This window comes from Mastacembelus armatus, chromosome 4 (genome assembly GCF_900324485.2).
Source record: "Mastacembelus armatus chromosome 4, fMasArm1.2, whole genome shotgun sequence".
NCBI lineage: Eukaryota > Metazoa > Chordata > Actinopteri > Synbranchiformes > Mastacembelidae > Mastacembelus > Mastacembelus armatus.
In genome coordinates this window covers 12,108,002-12,127,303 of record NC_046636.1, presented here as the reverse complement: position 1 = coordinate 12,127,303, position 19,302 = coordinate 12,108,002, and the positions used below count along the sequence as shown (strand labels likewise).

Here is a 19,302-nt window from a genome sequence, read left to right as displayed (position 1 = left end):
TACACCCAGTTCTGCCTCGTGTGATCTGTCTGTACTCTTGAGCCCTACCTTGACTTTTTGTTAAAAGAAAATGTGACAGATAAAATTTTTCTCCTGAATGGACTGTGTAAAATGTTGTTTTAATGTAGGGCTGTTTCTTGAACCTCAAATATAAGCACATAGGGTCATCATGAGTGAAATATGAATGAAAATAAATCCATGGTCTGTTGGTCGAGTTGTGGTATAGCTTGTTTATTAATGGAATATTTTTGCATAGGGAAACATATTCCAGTAATGATTTCACCAGTATTTGCTGATAGCAATGGCTAAATATAGTTAAAATGACATATTACCAAACATGTTAATATCTCCTACAGCAGATGGCTAAAATTAGGTCAGAAATACGGTTTCAGTCATCTCTCATGGAATATATGACACATTCAAATAGGAATACAAAAAAAAGCTAGACAACTGTCCACCATGACTTCAGACAGCTATGCGTAATCCATATGATGTCCTGATGAACACTTAATGGTAAAGGGACTGTGAACTCTGTGGGGTGTAGTCAGGCAATAACTGATGAAAGCTGTTCATGCTTTCCTCACTGGTGTAAAGGATACATATCTGAAAGTTAGCAAAGCAAAGTTTTTCTTTAAAACCCCTTAAATCATGAGACTGCATTAGAATGTTTTTTGAGAAAAAAATCCTTTGTTCTTTACAAACTATCTTCAGCACATAGAGTAAGTGTGCAGAAGCAATGTACCCTCAGATACAGAAAACATACACAAGGATTTACAAAATCTGTAAGTCGATAACAGGACAGTTTTTCAACTGCTATAAGTCTGAATTATTAAAAGGGTTTTGAAGGGCCACTTAGAAATAAAGAGCAAACTTGCAATTAAATAAAACAGCAAAAAGAAACATTGGAGTCGTCTGTGACGATTTTCAGTCTTCCAGGTGGAAAAAACTAGAAGCTGAGTCATGGCACTTCTAGTTTTTAGGTAGTTTTCACCTAAAAACTAGAAGTCCAGTTGCCATGACTCAGCTTCAAATTGGAGTTACATTTATAGGCAACATCAGCAGTAGATTAGAGTTCTGAATCATAAAAAGAGCTCTCAATGAAAACATCCACCAAATCTCCATAAAACGTTATTGTTTAGGTATTCCAAAAGTCCTTTTGTTGTTCACACAGCATTCAGCTAAAGATCTCATCAACTGCCACAAAGCCACAAAGCAGGAATCACCACCAGCAGTTGTATTATGTTCAGTTAGGTATGCTCATGGTTTAACATGCCAACCATAAGCCACCAGTCACTTGGATGACTGAGGAACTTGCAAGTAAAACTAAAATCTATCCCAATGAGTAATAATATCTTAGCCAACATGCAGTTAACAAATTTTTAAACTTGATAATTTAATTCATGGCAATGCACATTTGCACAAAAGTAAGCACGTTTTGCTTTTAATTTTTTTGACCTGGCACCAAAGCAGAACTATACCAGTGTCAGCACTTTTTCAACCAAGTTAAACCTGTGAAAACATACAGCTTAGTGTTTTAAACCATTAAGTGGATCCAGGGGTTATTTTATTATTTTTAGGAATACTACATGTGACACTGGCTTAAAATTTATGTACAGTAAAATAAAGACATTGTAATAATACTAAACTGTTAGGTACATAAAATCTTAAGCAGTGCCTGACTAGTATAACTGACATTAGGAAGTGCTCCTAGTAGTAGTAGATAATATAATAGTGTCAGATCTGTTAAGAACTGATACAAAATTATTTGTTTCTAAAGATTCTGGGTCAATGGGTGCACTCCATTCATCCATCCATCCATCCATCCATCCATCCATCCATCCATCCATCCATCCTTATTCCTATTTAGGGGTCACAGAGATCTGCTGGAGCCTATCCCAGCTCTCTTTGGGTGAAAGACAGGGGTACACCCTGGACAGGTCACCAGTCCATCACAGATGGGTACGCTCTACATAAATCAAATACTAAACACTGCATCTTTTTATGTAATGCATTATATTTACCTGTAACTTATTATTGTCTTCTAATATGAAGTACTGTATGAAATTCAGTATTAAGGTTCACAAGCCATTTTCCTCAAAGCACTATTTTTCTAAGCACAATTTTGGATCTTTGAGGTGTATTATTCAACTGCCATTTTTATGTTTCATATTACAGAGACACTATAAAGATGGTGCATGGGAAATATAATAATATAATAAGAATGGTACTTGACTGGATTCTTACCATTCCATCTCCACAGCCTAAAACTATTGGAAGGTGGCTAAAGATATAGTCCTTGCCAAATGAAAGCTTATTTAACATGTCAACAGTGTCTAAAGGTTAGGCAGGGCTGTTTCAGTCAGGTTTCTGGAATGGTGCCTCCTCTATAAACAATTAAAAACATGATAATTAATATTTAAACAATGTTGATATAATGATGCATTCCACATTATAGTTTGATACAACAATTTATCATAATATATTGCAATGACTACAATATGCATTACTATAGAAATATGTATAACTACAGTAATCTGTATGTCATTATGCCATTTTGGTTCCTGATTTGTAGTTCATCAATACATCATGATATGAAAACGATAGGTGTTACTCAGCGGCTTTGTCTTTCAAGCATTTCACTAAGCTGTGACAGTGAACTAGCATACACAATACCAGGATCCTGAAACTGAAGCAGCAAGTTGGAATTCCACCACTATCCATTTTTTTAGTTAAGGTACACCAGTGCTTTTCCATATGTCCTCTATTTGTGAAGTGTGTATGCTGAATTAAGTATAAAGCAGATTAAGAAATGTATTAAGATGCTTGAATACCGCTGCTAATAATTCAATACTGTTCAGTAAATAACGATTCCTCAATTAACTTTAAGTTGTTTATTTGATCACTGTTCTGTCTTTGGTAGCTAGTAACATTTTTTTATACTTTGTTTTAACAGTAAGTAACAGAAGTCAGCTACATATAAAATGTGACAAGATTTTTCCAAATGTAACCTAAAATGGAGCCACAAACAGGACATAGCTTTAGTCCCTAAACATAATCGCACCTACATTAACTGAAACATTTCCCTCAAAATACAGTGTTTCCCCAGATGTTCTTCAGCTCTTTAGGCTGTTTTATGGCTTGTCACCTGAAGACCTGCACAGCCTATCTACATTGGGTAATATTCTCAATCATGTAGTGTTTGGACAAAATAATTCAAATTAAGCATCCAGTCAAATCACAGGCACTGCTTCATGAAATCATTCTTGGTTGTTTCTTTTATTTCATTTCTAAGCTGTCGACATGCAGGTTTATTTTATTATTATTGAACAAAGCAGAGAAAGTAATAAGTTGCATTGCAAGGCTTTTTGACCCAAGTAGAGGCCAGGTTGTATGAGAGGCTGAACTGATGTATAGTATTTAACACACTATTGTCCAGATCCTGTGAACACACTGAATATGATCATTTTAATTCCTCATTTAGACTTGTACGTAAGAGTTGGAAGAAAAATCACTTTGTCAACAGTGATAACATGGTTACTACATGGTAATTCACCATGTTAAAGTGGGTTTAATATAAGACCTGGCACATGATATGTCTTGTTCTATGTTGGCATGGTGGTATTTTATTTAGAATAATATAATAAAATAATACTATTTAACACATTTTGTAGAATAGTTGGAAAAGACATCACACCTTTACACCACAGTGTATAAGTCTTTCACCTGGTTGATTTTATGTATGGAAGCTATTTACCTTTTTGGTACAGATTGCTAGTCAGTTTCAGGCGAAAGAGTAGTAGTAAAAAGACAATTATTCAACACAGAATCAATCAAAGCTCTAATACACAGCTTTGAAACAATCTGCCATCAGTTAGTGCTAACATTATCTCTACAGGTGAAGGTTTTGATTAAATCAGTTTCCCAAAGTACAATGTGCACCATAATCTTGGTCATTCCTAGGAGGAAACATAATCAAAGCCACTACACTTTTGCGTAATATATTATATATCAGCCCTACACTATACATACACTTTGCATGTAGCATAGGATTTTTTGAGATGTGTAAAGAATGTGATGTATAGACATTTTTGGCTATAGTTCTTAGTGTTCTAGTGAGTTGTGTAATATTATATTGAACTGGCTTTGGTATTGTTGTGGCCACTCCCTTAAATTGTACCGGCAGCAATCAAACTAGAGACTTTTTTTACCCTGTTTTGTCCTCCTTTATTTTAATCTGAAAGTGGCATCTTTTCTTCTCATCATTACAGCCAAAATATTAGATTATAAGAGAAGCTGAAGTTGTAGGTCAGGAGCTGTACAAAATTTAAATCATTATTACAGCTTGGCCTGGTACTGTATCTATGAATGAAGCCAGCTGCTTTCAAAGTTAATGGTCTAAATCAGTACTAAAATCAACTTCACCGCTCTTGTTGCTGTTCCGTATACATGAAGCACTTTTCACTTTGGCTCATCCTTTCTGATACAACTCCTAAGAAGAACTCTTCATCAGAGTGGCCAATGACTGACACAGGATGCAAGGCTCTCAGATCTGTTAGGTCCCACTGCATTGTTGCAAGTCTCAGGTCTGCATGTCTAAAACTTGAGGTATCAAAGCAAACTCTCCATCAGCTTTGAAAGTCGACATGTGCTCTTAGTGTTGGGCCTGTTTTGGTCCAACATATTTTGGGTTGACTTAGACTGGTCTGACTGTCATTAATTCCATTTTGGATCCTGAACTGTTTATGTTAGGTCAAGAAAAAGCCAAGCCTAAAATAATCTGTCCATGCAAACTACAGAGATTGTGCAAAGTTTAAGTACATTTGCATATGAGTACTGCTACAGCAAAAAAGAAACATTTCATTAGTCATAACCCAGTGTGGAAAGTTACTGAGATCATAATGATAATGAGATCATTTTATAGAAAGCTCATCAAAACAAGATTTGGGTATTCTAAAAACACTGCTGCCAACAGCCAATGAATGTCACATCAGTGTCACACTATGCACTTCATTCAAATCCAGTCAGACTCTCAACAATGTTCATTACTGAAATAATGCAAGTAGAGACTGCACAGTCCTCTAAGTCAACCTAATTTAACCCTTTCACGCATAAAATATGGAAACCCAACTTTTTCTGTTTTTTGTTTTTATTCTTTATGTATTTTTTTTATAAAGATAAAAAATATTTCCACATCAATAAAGTTTTAGCACAATGTGAGTTGTAGCTTAAGTATAACCAGTAAATGATGGTGTTGAAATTTTCTGCTTGAAAAAAACATTTTTAGAGAAATATAACAATATTATTATTCCTTAGATGTTTCTTGGTAGCAACTACTGTATTTCTTACTTGATGAGTCTTTTTCTTTGGGACTAGTCTTCAATATTCCTTAAGATGATTTTTTATTGTGATTTGGCACTATACAAATAAAACTGACTCATTCAGCAGCCTAACTTGGCCCATTCTTTCTACAATTGAACTCAAATATTGTTGTCATAGAGAACACTATGCAGAAGTTCCCTCATATTGCACTTACAGGTTTCTTTATTTTCACTCTTCACCTGGAGAACAGGGAGACTGTGCTGTTGTTTATCATTTGTTTATCATAATAATAATAATAATAACAACACCAATAATAATAATATTAATAATAACATGAAATTAAGGTGAGTCAGTAATATGTCATGAAAATACGTGAACAATGAGAAATTAATTTTTGTTTTTAATTGTGTAATAAGTTAATTGGATTAATTAATATTAATGAATTAATTAAATTAATTGTAAGTAGGTTGGGACACCTGTAGAAACTGTTTGCATTAGTTTTCAAGGTTTAATTCACTTCTACAATAACTTTAGTTAAGTAACATTTTATGTTTTTTTCTACAACAGTTTTCCACTTTACTTTGAATAAATAAGGTTGAACACTACTTATTAAAAGTAAAAAAAAATAAATAAATAAATAAAAGAAAAATGGTGGTGTTCTAAAACCTTTGACTGGTAATAAACAAGAAACTGGCTTTTAAATACTTGTTTGCTGTAATGACATGAAATGCATGAAAGGGTGAAGCTTACTTCCAAGACAGGAAGTCAGTCTCTCTGTCTCACTACTATTTTAGCATACATTATCATCATTCATCTTCCCTCAAACTGCTAATCTCCATTACCAGATCGCTCACAATTTTTCCCATTTTATGGGTGCCCTGCCTTGTGGCCTGGCCACAACCTTATGAGAGTTCAACTAAAATGCAGAAAAGTGACAGACTTAAACATTCTACAGATTTTCTTTATCAATCCATATAAATATATTTTATATTTAATATTTTTATACACACTACTGTGTTTAAAAGTATAATTCTACAAGCAACATAATAATAACAGCTCAAGAAATAAGTACAACATAAATTGAGTTGGAATAGTCTTAACTGCATGCAAACATATAAAACTCAAACTCATCTATAGCCTTTTGTAATCACATGGTCAGAGGTATCATACAGGTAAATGGGTGGCATTCGAATTGAAGCCCAAACATGATGATTATCATGTTTTCCAATGGAATGGATTAAGTGGCTTGGCCACATTGGCGTTCTCCTGTAAAAAATACTTTCAATTGTGTCTGAATGTATTTAATATTTAATATTAAATAGGGTGTAGACAGAGCTAAGCAGCATCTCTAAGAATGGCTTTTGTTTGTATTGTGAATATTTAGGCAGAACATACCACCAATGTCTTTGCTTTTGCAAACCTTTATCATATAAACAGTAGCCTACTCATCATAATCATACCCTTTAATTTACAACACACTGGTGTCCATATTTTACATCTAGTTGATTTTCAATACTTATTAGACCTGAACCTTGTGTCTCATACACAGCAACACTGTCAGTTTACATCAGTCTGCTCACAACTATCAGCCTTCAGTATCACAACTATCAACCAGATCAGCCCTATGAATATAATCAACATCTGGTTAAAGCAAAAGATATAACTGAAACATCAACACTCTTAGAGCTCCTAACTAGTTGCAGCATCACATGATAACATCTATGTTTCCAGTTCACTCTTGGTTCACACCTTGGAAAAAGTATTTTGAAAAAAACTATCTTAACTTAATGTCCATTTACTATTTTTTCAGTTTGCTTTGAGTTAAGATCATTGGGTTAAGTACTGCAATATGTTTAGCTTTATTTTAGCACAAAGCTATGCTTTACCTTACTGCATTGTGTTTGAAGTATAAACAGTATCACCCTTGTTGACTGACAGTATGTAAGTGCATTTCTAAAATTTCACACTGTAAAAATGAGTTGTTCTTAGATGAATAGTAGTACAGAGGAAGCTCAGTCTCTACCTCTGCTAATGAAAACTTTTACTGATCTTTTACTTAAGCTAGCGTTTCAGTATGTAACTGCTACTGTTTAACCAAAAATTGTGTACCTCCTACACTGGTTAATGTCAAGCAATCACACATGCAGCTTTTTTTTTTAAGTGCTAACAGCTGTACCACAAATGATCATTTTTCCATAATGTATTATTGTTCCATAACTAAAGGCAAGGCACATAATGTGTTATATGAAATATCGTGCAAAATAGAAGATTAACAACAGGGCTATTATTAAAATTCAAAGAAAAACCCTTCCATCCACTGTCCTCTGATATGGTTTGAAGTTCAGAGGAGTAAGAGGTGTAGTAGGAGGAAGAGCAGGACAGAGTGGAAGAGGTATCAGTTTGAGCCATGCATTCTTTAGGTCAGTACAGTGACCAGGGCAGCACCATGCAGTATACATCAGCCTTAAATCAAATAAAAGTCTTGTCCTATCCTAACAAAATCCAACCCATATCAGCATATCAGTTCAAAGTCTGGACCCCCACTAGGGACTGATTGCTGTCAACTTCAACACGAAATCCTGGGAAAGGAAAAGCAAAAAACATGGAGACCTGTGCTCAGATTGAATGCAAACCGAATTTGAGATGTGGTGTGGCTGCATATAGAAGAATTGCAATTGCAATACACAGGTAGACTGAAAAGGAAAATCTGGTAGCGGTGCATTGCAGAGACAATACTGGTTGAAACTGTGTCTCTTAAAGCAAAAACAAACAAACAAAAATTTAAGGAAAAATTGGATAGAAATATCAGACTGGATTTCCTGGTGATTTCTAAGTCTGATCTGCTACCTAGACTCACACATGTGGTTGGTGTGTACATTGAAAGCTAGTGAGCATCTGTACAGTCTGTACACTGGGTGTTTGAGAATCCCTGTGTGTGACCTCACCAAATGCTTTGAATGTTCTTGTCAAAATTCTATGTTTTACTGCAGTCGGTTGTTTCTTTTTATGATCTTACAGATGTCTGCTTTCTGATAACATAATTTTCTGGTGCAAAACTGATGAATGAAACAAATGTTTCCACTGATTATGCCTTTTTGCTCTACCACTCTTCGTCACTGGATGTGCATTACGTACAGTCCTTAAACCATGGCAGCAGTTCGAAATACTGTCTTTAAGCCTGGGTTCTGTATTTGGAGAACATTTTATATTTTTACCCAGACAGAATTTCAAAAGGCAAACCGCTTCTACATAACAACTTCTCTCCTACTGGTTTAAGAGGCCAAACTACATAGTAATGTCTGACTAAATCATCCTGCAGTCAAATTCATGAGAACAGTGGGAGGTAAAAATTCGCTTGGTACTCAATCTGATCACAATTCAATGTATAAAGAGCAATACTTTAACTACATGCCTCCCCATTTAACAAACAAATATAGAATGCTTTATTATTGCAAAGCATTAACAATTAAAAAAATGGCACCAAATCTGGCACTAGGTCTAATCAAAGTTAATATGCATGTAAGCTATTAAATGCCTTCATAAGATCACTGCCTTAATAAAGCTGTAAAAAGTCAGCCATAACAGAATATTGCTTTGCCTCTCTAAAGCACTGTCATAATGCAAATATTGTGTCAATGTTGGACACAGAAAGTCAAGCTCATGACCAATAAATTCTTGGTTTTAAATGCGAGGCTTGACCTGAAACCATAACTAGCTCATTGTCTTTCATCTGTCTCTTGCTCACCCAAGTTACAACCATAGAGTTACCCAGTCCCCACTACCACTGTTGGGTTGAGCTTGTGCTACACAGTGCAGAACCTGTGTGGGACACCATCTACACCACCAAGTAATAGATAACCTGGAAACCTGGATTTTGTGCTCAGATCAAGCCAGTATGCACATGACCTAAAGTCATAAACACTGACAAAGAAAAATATACTAACTGTCCAGCTTGGTAACATGACACATCATTGCACCTTTCTCCAAGAGGAATTTTAACATAATCATAGTGCAATGCCTGCTATACCTCATTCTAATCTACCAACATGCAAGTACAAACTCTGTCACTGTGTTCTCTGAGACACAAACAAAAGCAAACTTCTCAAAACAGAGCAAGGATGAATGTGGAAATGCAGGAACCATATTTACATTCTGAGATGCAGACTCACACACCACATCACATCATGCTACAGTTCAAACACACTGGGTTCAGCTGCCAGTTTACAGCTGGCTCTGCTGCCGAGTGATCCTGATTTTAGTGTGTCTGCTTTTTCTCAATTCCACTGAGTAGTTTCTTTGTGGCAGGTGCATAACTCCTCCAAACACTGTGTCTTTGGCCATTTCAATAAGAAATATGACAAAATTATCAGCATTTTAATGGAAGGAAGCACCAGGCTATTCATTTAAATAGATGTCTTCTACAAAAGACAGCTCCTCTTAACACCAGTTACCAGTGGGCCTCTAAACTCTAAAGGCTCAGTGTTAATGGTTACCCTGCTGGTGTCCAACTGTAGCACTGTGTGAGGCATGAATATAGCTTTTATATTCCACTATTACTCATTGTTTTCTGATAAAAAAACACAATCAAACAGTCTTAAAAACATAAGCAACTTAATAGTTTCAGGCTGATGATTGTCGATAAAAAAGACAAAGCCTCCGTATTTCCACCTCTTGGTGGAAAAAGAGGAGAAAATAGCGTTGTTTCAAATCTTGTTTTCTTCAGATGTATCAATAACATATTAAAAAGTGCAAAGAAACTTTACATATTAACCACGGCATCTTTCTTTCTAATTGGTTCAGAAAATAAGTGAGGGTTTATTTGCATATATTATACGCAGCACCTGCGGCGGAGGGGATATTCTGGGTGTTGAGGAGAGATGAGGTCTATGTCTGTGCCAGGGGAGAGGCCTTATACCGGATTTAGTGAAGAGACACAGGGTACAGGGGTAAAGGCTGACATCCATCTTGGGGTAACAGGCCTCATCCTGGGGAAACAGTTAGGGTACAGGCTTCCAGGATCTGGTGTGTTGAGGCCTAGTTCTGGTCTGCAATTCATCTGGACCAACCAGACATCTGCATCAGTCCATTACTTTTGCGTAAAAATCACAACTCTTGTCAGTGGCCATTTCTTAGTGTCTTATAGCATAGTACATTCTGGAGCTGCAAAATGGCTGAGTGAGAGCAGCACCTTTCTTCCATCCAGGCTGTCTCTTCTGGGTACATACATATATGTAAATATATTTCACTGTATATTTATATATTTGTATGACTGCCTCTACAAAGCCAAATGTTTTTTTTTCTGTTGATGTTGATGTCACAAAATTGTTTCCTTTCATCCTGGACAGTACTGCCATGACAATCACCTTTCCTCCAAAGTTCACTCAGTTGCCCAGATACCAAGACTGGAACAGAGACAAACACACAATTAAAATTTACTTTGGCATGAGTCAGATTATAAATGTATGACCTCAGACTTTTTGGTTGATCGCTTATCTCAGTAAATGTATGTGTTTAAACCCATTTAACAAATGTGTACATGAAATCAATTAAATAGAAATTAATGTCCTCGAAGATTACTCTGTAAATTTATGCAGTTGCACTTTGTGCAGGAATGAAAATTAGGGCAAGGCAATCAATAAAATTGCTAAATTTATTGAGTCATTCGCCTCTGAACAATAAAATGGACACTGTCTGATATTTTCAATATTTTAAAACAATCTTTTTTAAGCATTTCAACACTGATGAAACTTAATAAGAGAAAGCTGATAAAATCAACTGATCAAATCATATGAATCATTCAAAAATGCTGCCTCTACATCTCACCAGGAAACATATCTTTTGACAGTTTTGGAGACCAAAGACAGACTATGTTAAAGTGTGCCAGAAATGAAAGACCAAATTCTCCCACTGACTGCTGCTATGACCGACACCGACAGAACAGTCAATATGGCATGAACTGCTGCAGAATACACTCACATTGCACAGAACATAGGATCTGCAGATAGCAGTTGAGGCTGTTATTATTTACAGTATTCTAAATGTCATTTATAAAAACTAAATAATATACATTATCAGTGTTATTGTTAAAGCATTTTTCATTGCATTTGGGATGAATGCAGATGAATTACGTGCGCTCAATGTCTGTCCTTACATCAGTCGCCAGACATTAATCACACTAAAATTATAGATTGACAGAGAATTAATTACATCCAATGAACCTGCAAGCATTGACAATCACAAACCTTCGTAGACTGGACATGGCATGGATGGTCTGTACTATATTTAATTCACTAAATTAGCTATTAGTTATTTTTAGCACAATGTCCTCTTGCTAATTTTGAGAAATGTAACTAATCAAAACCAACCTACAATTACTGAAATTTCAATCACATTAAAATGTCTGTAACAACATAGCTGTCATTACAAACCACTTGTCTAACTTATCATGCATTTAGTTATGGTAATCTTTACAAATACACAAAGACAGACAGAAAGAGAGAGAAAGAGAGAGAAAAAGGGAGAGGGAAGACCCCTGGCTCAGCAGTATTAGCTGAGCTGTTCCTGGAGCAGTGGCACTGCAATGCAGCAGCAGCAGCAGCAGCAACAATGCAATCCAAACATTACACAGACTGCTCAGCTCTACTCTTTATCCACATGTATTGTATATTATAATAATATGGCTAAATACCTATGCTACCTATTAAGGCATGCACCCACCTGCCTCTTTGTGTATCACCTTAACTGTGTAGCTACTGTACAAACATGTCACTCTCATGAACTCTAATGTCAAAAAGTGGCAGAAATAGCCATTGTACAGGTGCTCCTGTTTTCAGGAACCACTAAAACTGACATGCAGTTCAACACATTCATATTTTTCCATCTTAACTGTCAATGAATCCTGCTGACAGGGGCTGCTGCATAGTTTATGTTTAAGGTGTTGTGTTTGACAAATGTTTAAAGTTTGTAGACAAGACAGCAGACTTTCTATAACTAGAAAGAATAGGCCTTATCCTTTTTAAACACCTTTTCACCTGCTGATTCTTTGTCTGAATTGGCTTTAAAATTTGGGACTCTAGGGGCACAGAAGGTCAGAATGTCGAAAAATAATAGTTAATAGTTTGTGTCATTGTCACCAAAGGGCCAAGCGAGAGTGAGACTACATATGGACCAGCAGGGGGATGTCATACTGCACAGAAATGTCCCCAACGCCTGTTGTTATGACAAAGAAAGCGTTGCTCTAAACCTGATTCTTACATGAACACCAAAACCAGGTCTTTAGGTTTATGGTGTGAAAAAGTGGACATGGCGAAAATGTCCTCACTTTCCCAAAATGTCTTCACTCACTTTGTTTTCTGATCAAAATGGTCCTTAGAAAGACTAGTAAAAGTGAAACTACACACACACAAATGGGGAGCATATTTGCAAGTCACACTGTTGTGCCTGCTTAGCCCCATAGTCTCCAAAAATAATTGCAAAATGCGACTATGACTATATATGATATATATACACTATATATGACTCCAGGCTGGAGCCCTGATTAAAAAAAAAAAAATCACCTTTCTTGTATTTTAGTGCTGGTAGAACTGACATTTTTAAAGCTAAACCTCACATGTTCTCTAATGTCAAATGAATGCCTCGCCCAGAAATTCACAATGAAACAAAAAAAAAAGAAAAAAAAAAATACTAACCTGGGCTTGGTAGAGGCCACCTGGGTCTCGGGGGGTGACTCCAACGAAGGAGGAACGATTGGCAGGGGGGGTCCCAGGGGCTGAGTATGCTGAGGGTGTTTGTGTTAACAACATCAGTCTCATAAAATGTTTATAAACTTGTAAAGTTAGCACTTGTAAAGGCAGCACTTTTGACAGCACATGAAAAAAACTGTCCATACCACAAAGAAGCTACGGTAGAGAACTGAGTTAAATCCCAGATAACTTAGTCTCTGTTATTGCTCATGTATCCTGTCTGACAACTCTGGCATAGGTTTGTATGACTACTGGTAAGGTAAGAAATTCATTTACTTTACACTTGAAAGGTATTTTCATCTATCTTCACTTACTCTATGTTTTTTTGCTTTTTTTACCAAAGGATACCAAATAGATACTGAGAGGTATTCCAGATTGCAGAAATCACACATTTGTGAAGCTCTATATCCACTAATTTCTATAAACCTATTAACCCAATTCAAATGCAGAAACATGATTTAACATGTATCCATTGTTAGAGTGTTTGATTCTGGACTTCACATCTGGTCACAAAGTGATACTAAATGCAATCCTTCAAGTACTGTATGTTGAGGGATAGCTGGTATTGCATTCTCTCATGTTATAAATAAAAACAGTGAATACAGAGAATTTTCTTTACTTCAGGGTTTAATATAATGTTATTTCATGTTATATTATTCCCCTAAGAAATATTTAATCTCTGTAAAAATATTCACAATATTTTCCAGCACTTGATGCAGGTGATACAGATTCTGTGTAGAACTCGTTGCACAGACTAAACTCACAGAAAAACCAAATATCTAAAACTGCCTTCTTTAACCTGAGCAGGAACATCCTGTCTCAAAATGATGCAGGAAAACTAGCCCATGCATTTGTTACTTCAAGGCTAGATTAGTGTAACTAATTAGTATCAGGATGTCCTACAGCCAGAGTTCTGACAGGAACTACCAAGAGAGCTCATATTGCTCCCTTTATAGCTTCTCTTTATTGGCTCCCTGTAAATTCAAGAATAGAATTTTAAATCCTTCTTCTCACATACAAAGCCCTTCATGATCAAACACCTAATAGTACCGGGAGGCAGATGCTGTCTCTACTTTTAAGATTAGGCTTGAAATTTTCCTTCTGGATGAAGCTTATAGTTAGCTTTTAGTTTGCTCAGGTGACACTGAATATCCATCATTTTTACCACTATAGGCCTGGACTGCTGGGGGACCGCCTATAAACGCACTGAGCACCTTTCCTCTCCACTCTTCACCCCTCTTGTCTTCACTATTTATGCATTTAAATACCTCAATTGCATGTTCTCTCTGCACCTTTCTGTAAGACTAGTAATGTGCCTTGATATAATTTTTTATTGTGTTTCGGTGCTATAAAATTAAATTTAATTGAAATTAATTACCTCTACTAATTATGCTTTCGATCAGTTTTGGTCATTAAACATTTGGACCTGACAGTCCGTAAACTATGAAATCACTATGGGCTGCAACTGAACTGCATTTTTTTCTTATTGACATCATTAACATTCCACTTCCACCACCTCTAATGCCATCTTTATCTTCATCTCATCTCTTTTGATTTGGAGGAACTACCACTTTTTCCTTATCTTTATCACCCTGCCCCTTTCTCTCTCTTTCAGTCAGTTTCAGAGTATTTATTGTTACGGTTCTGCCAGGAGTTTCCCCTGGCAATCACCACAATCCGTCTCACCTGTTCCCTAGTCTCTCACCTGCACCTCGTCTGCACTCTCCCTCCAGTATATATGGACTTCCCTCACTCCTACTCTCTGTCTGATCTCAGTTACATTTCCATGGACGCATCATTCCTGTTTTCCTGATTCCTGTGGCTTCTGTATCGACTTGAATAAAGTTATTCATTATGTACCTCGTTCCTGTATCTGAGGGCGTTCGTAACAGAAGATCAGACCCACACCGAACAAACCGGAGGAGATCTCCGGACTCTGTCCCGAAGCCAGAATCTCCCTGGTCCTCTCCTCAGCCGTGTTCCCGGCCGTCGTCGCAGCCATCTCAGCCACAGCTCCGCCGGAGGGCCCCTCAGCCTCTAACCCCAGCTGAGGCACGTGCCATCTGGCAGGAACTTAAGGCAAGACCGTGGAGCCTGAAGGCGCCGTGTGGCGACACACCCGTCCACCCTTCTTCCCGCTTTCTGGAGTATCCCGAGGAGCCGATGTATCCCGAGGAGCCGATGTATCCCGAGGAGCCGAGGTATCCCGAGGCTCCCGTTCTCCCGCCTGACCGGTTTCTCGACCTTCTCGAGGGCCCTGAGTATCCCCAGGACTCGGAGTTTCCCGAGGACCTGGGATTTCAGCTGTATCACTCAGAGATAAGGGATCTCCTCTATTACTCTGACGGTGAGTGCCTTGATGATGAGGACTGGGACACCTTTTGGACAGACCTCCTCATCGGGAATTCCCATCTAAACCCCTACTGTGGTACCCGTTTGGCAAGGAGGTCTGGAGGTCAACCACGGAAAAGATCGTCATGCCTGTCTTCCTTGTCACGCCACTCTCCTTCGCCACAGCACTCGGTGCCCCCACAGCCACCTAACCTGCCGTCTCGACGACAGCGACGGAGTCGCCGCCTTCTGAGGGGACCAGCCCAAGAGTTCCCAGCGCCTCCGGAGTCCCCAAGGCCATCCCAGCATCAGCTTCCCGAGCCGCCTCGCCGATCGCCGCCTCCAGTACCGCCTCGCCGATCGCCGCCTCCAGTGCCGCCTCGCCGATCACCGCCTCCAGTGCCGATCCCCGAGCAGCCGATCCCCGAGCAGCCGATCCCCGAGCAGCCGGTCCCCGAGCAGCTGGTCCCCGAGCAGCCGGTCCCCGAGCTGCTACCATGGCGCGAACCTCCGGATCCGCTCGAGTGTCCAGAGTTATTTCTGCCGGATTTTCCGGAGCTTCCACCACCACCAGCGGAGTTCCCCGAGCCGTCCACCATGGACTCACCCCTTCCCACTAATCTCCCGGACCCGCTCATTCCCTCAGTGCTCACGAAGCCTCCGCTGGCCCCAGAGCCGGAGCCAGAGCCTCCACAGCGGCCGGAGCCAGAGAGTCTCCAGCAGTCCGCGCCAGGGATTCCCCAGCTTCTCCAGCTGTCCGCGCCAGGGATTCTCCAGTTTCTCCAGCAGTCCGCGCCAGAGATTCTCCAGCTTCTCCAGCAGTCCGCGCCAGAGCTCGAGCTTCTCCAGCAGTCGATGCCAGAGTCTCTCCAGCAGCCAAAACCGCCGCCAGAGCCAGAGCCAGAGCTTCCTCAGCCGCCAGAGCCAGAGCCAGAGCTTCCTCAGCCGCCAGAGCCAGAACCAGAGCTTCCTCAGCCGCCAGAGCCAGAGCCAGAGCTTCCTCAGCCGCCAGAGCCAGAGCCAGAGCTTCCGCAGCCGCCAGAGCCAGAGCTTCCGCAGCCGCCAGAGCCAGAGCCAGAGCTTCCGCAGCCGCCAGAGCCAGAGCCAGAGCCAGATCTTCCGCAGCCGCCAGAGCCAGAGCCAGAGCCAGAGCTTCCGCAGCCGCCAGAGCCAGAGCCAGAGCCAGAGTCCCTCCTGCGGTCCGAGCCAAAGGCCCTCCTGCGGTCCGAGCCCGAGTCCCTCCTGCAGTCCGAGCCCGAGTTCCCAGAGTCTTCTCCAGCATTCCCAGAGCCTCCCGAGTCGCCGCCGAGTCTCAGGTCGCCGCCCTGGAGGCGGAAACCTGAGATCCCCCAGTCACCGTTGCCACGACCGCCATCAGAGTTCCCCGAGCGGTCGCCGTTGCCGACAGTGCCCCCGGAGCCGCCGCCACCGCAGCTGCCACTGCTGCTGCCGCGGTCCCCTGAACCGCCGCCACCGCAGCTGCAACTGCCGCTGCCGCGATCTCCGGAACCACCACCTCCGGAGCTGCAACTGCCTCTGCAGCCGATGCGGTCCGAGCCAGAGTCCCTCCTGCAGTCCGAGCCTGAGTCCCTCCTGCAGTCCGAGCCCGAGTTCCTTCAGCCGCCAGAGCCTCCAGCGTTCCCAGAGTCTTCTCCAGCATTCCCAGTGCCTCCCGAGTCGCCGCCGAGTCTCAGGTCGCCGCCCTGGAGGCAGAAACCTGAGATCCCCCAGTCACCGTTGCCACGACTGCTATCAGAGTTCCCCGAGCGGTCGCCGTTGCCGGCAGTGCCCCCGGAGCCGCCGCCACCGCAGCTACCACTGCTGCTGCCGCGGTCCCCTGAACCTCCGCCACCGCAGCAGCCACTGCCGCGGTCCCCTGAACCGCCGCCACCGCAGTTGCAACTGCCGCTGCCGCGGTCCCCAGAACCACCACCTCTGCTGTCTCTACCGCCGCCGACGCAGTCTCCGGAACCGCCACCGCAGCTTTTACTACCGTTGCTGCGGTCCCCGGAACCACCACCTCCGCAGTCTCTACCGCCGCGGCCGCGGTCTCCGGAACCACCGCCACCGTGGCTGCTGCCTCGTCACAGTCTCCAGTCTCCTCAGTCCCCGGTTCCCGGTTCCCAGTCTCCTCAGTCCCCGGTTCCCGGTTCCCAGTCTCCTCTGTCCCCGGTTCCCGGTCTCCTCTGTCCCCAGTTCCCAGTTCCCGGTCTCCTCTGTCCCCAGTTCCCAGTCCCCGGTCTCCTCTGTCCCCAGTTCCCAGTCCCCTGTCTCCAGCCTCCACAGTCCCCAGTCTCCATGGTCCCCTGTCCTCAGGAGGGGGGTTCGGCCCCCAGGAGTTGGCCGTGGAGAGGGGGGTACTGTTACGGTTCTGCCAGGAGTTTCCCCTGGCAATCACCACAATCCGTCTCACCTGTTCCCTAGTCTCTCACCTGCACCTCGTCTGCACTCTCCCTCCAGTATATATGGACTTCCCTCACTCCTACTCTCTGTCTGATCTCAGTTACATTTCCATGGACGCATCATTCCTGTTTTCCTGATTCCTGTGGCTTCTGTACCGACTTGAATAAAGTTATTCATTATGTACCTCGTTCCTGTATCTGAGGGCGTTCGTAACATTTATAAAGTTTGTCACAACTAAGGGCAGAGTGAGATAAGTTAATTTTACAACAATTTACTTGACTTCTTCTGCTCTAGTAATTGTAGTAATTAGTAGTGGTCCTAAAGAATATAATTTAATTTATAATATAATTCGTGTTATAATTTAACTACAATTCCTTTTAACGGCGCAATTTTTTTGACAAATGATTAATACAGGCACGTTCTGTGATTATGTTCACCTTTCCCGCTTTCCTCTGTAGTCAGGAAGTACAGAAGAGACTTCTGCTCCAGGGCCGAAGTTGTCTTCACTTCGGAGTTAACCCCCCTGCAGCAGCTGGCAAGCAAGGCTCGGACAATTAGTGTAGGTCACGAGGAGCGGTAGCATTTTTTTAGATGATGCACTGTTATACTGAACATTTACTGTGTGTAGTACTGCTAACTTCTCTGCTCCAATCACGGTGCTGTGGCATCACTACCTCTTCTCCCTCCACCTGTCACTCAACATACCTGTTATGGTTTGTTGGGCTTGGGTTTGCCATGTTGTGCTTTCAGCATATTTTTTGAGCATGCAGAGCCATTGAAGTATTTCTGAAGAATATTCTGAACAGTATTTGTCATTGTTTTAGATTGCTGCAACAGTATTAAGCTTACATTTGCATAAAGAAAGCATATTTTTCTTCTCACATGTTAAGAGTATGAAAAACTTTTAATCTTTTACATTTAGAACACAAAAAATTGTGTGATCAGGTTGTGATACATCGCAATTTAAAATATTTTAAATCAACTGACTTTTACTTCAGAATGAAATTAGACTGAGTGCATAATGAGCTGCTGCTTCAGTAAATCATACACTTAATACACAATGATTACAACTTCATGACATGTCAACATTTCCTTAGTGACTCTGGCTCTAAACAGTGACTACATTATTATTTATTTACATTGTTATTATTTAATAATAATTTTTTTCATGTAGTAATTTAGTAAATCAGTGACTGTGATATAGAAATGGCACACTTTATTTTGAAACCACCTCAATACTGTTGTTTAGTCAGTAGAACATGGTCCGCGATGTTGCAACATTTGTTATCTTGGTCATCATAATCTGAGACTATGTCACCCTGTGCTCTTATGGCTCTTATGTTTATAACAGTAAGTGGACATCAAGCTGTGGATACACAGGCAAAATGTATTATCTACAGGGTCTTATCATAATTTGTTGTAAAAGTTGATAGTTCTAGAAAAATGCACTACATCAGCGGTTTTACAATAAGCTACTCTCAGTCTGGAATACCACCCAGGAGCGATA

The 19,302-nt window shown here is 40.6% G+C and overlaps 1 protein-coding gene across 2 annotated transcripts in view; it reads right to left on the bottom strand.

Annotated features, from left to right (window-relative positions):
- Positions 1-210: 210 nt before the first annotated feature.
- nfic (nuclear factor I/C) overlaps positions 211-19,302 on the bottom strand; it is a 74,469-nt gene continuing 55,377 nt past the window's right edge. Inside the window, exons 12-14 of one of the 2 annotated variants that reach the window (XR_003296591.2) lie at positions 18,233-18,327; positions 13,008-13,096; positions 211-10,721 (exon numbers count right to left, since the gene is read on the bottom strand). Coding sequence is in view for 1 of the 2 variants with exons in the window: in XM_026323367.2 (XP_026179152.1) it covers positions 10,701-10,721; positions 13,008-13,096 (110 nt within the window). In the remaining variant the exon portion in view is untranslated. The remainder of the gene's footprint in view (positions 10,722-13,007; positions 13,097-18,232; positions 18,328-19,302) is intronic. The other variant, XM_026323367.2, reaches the window with a different exon arrangement.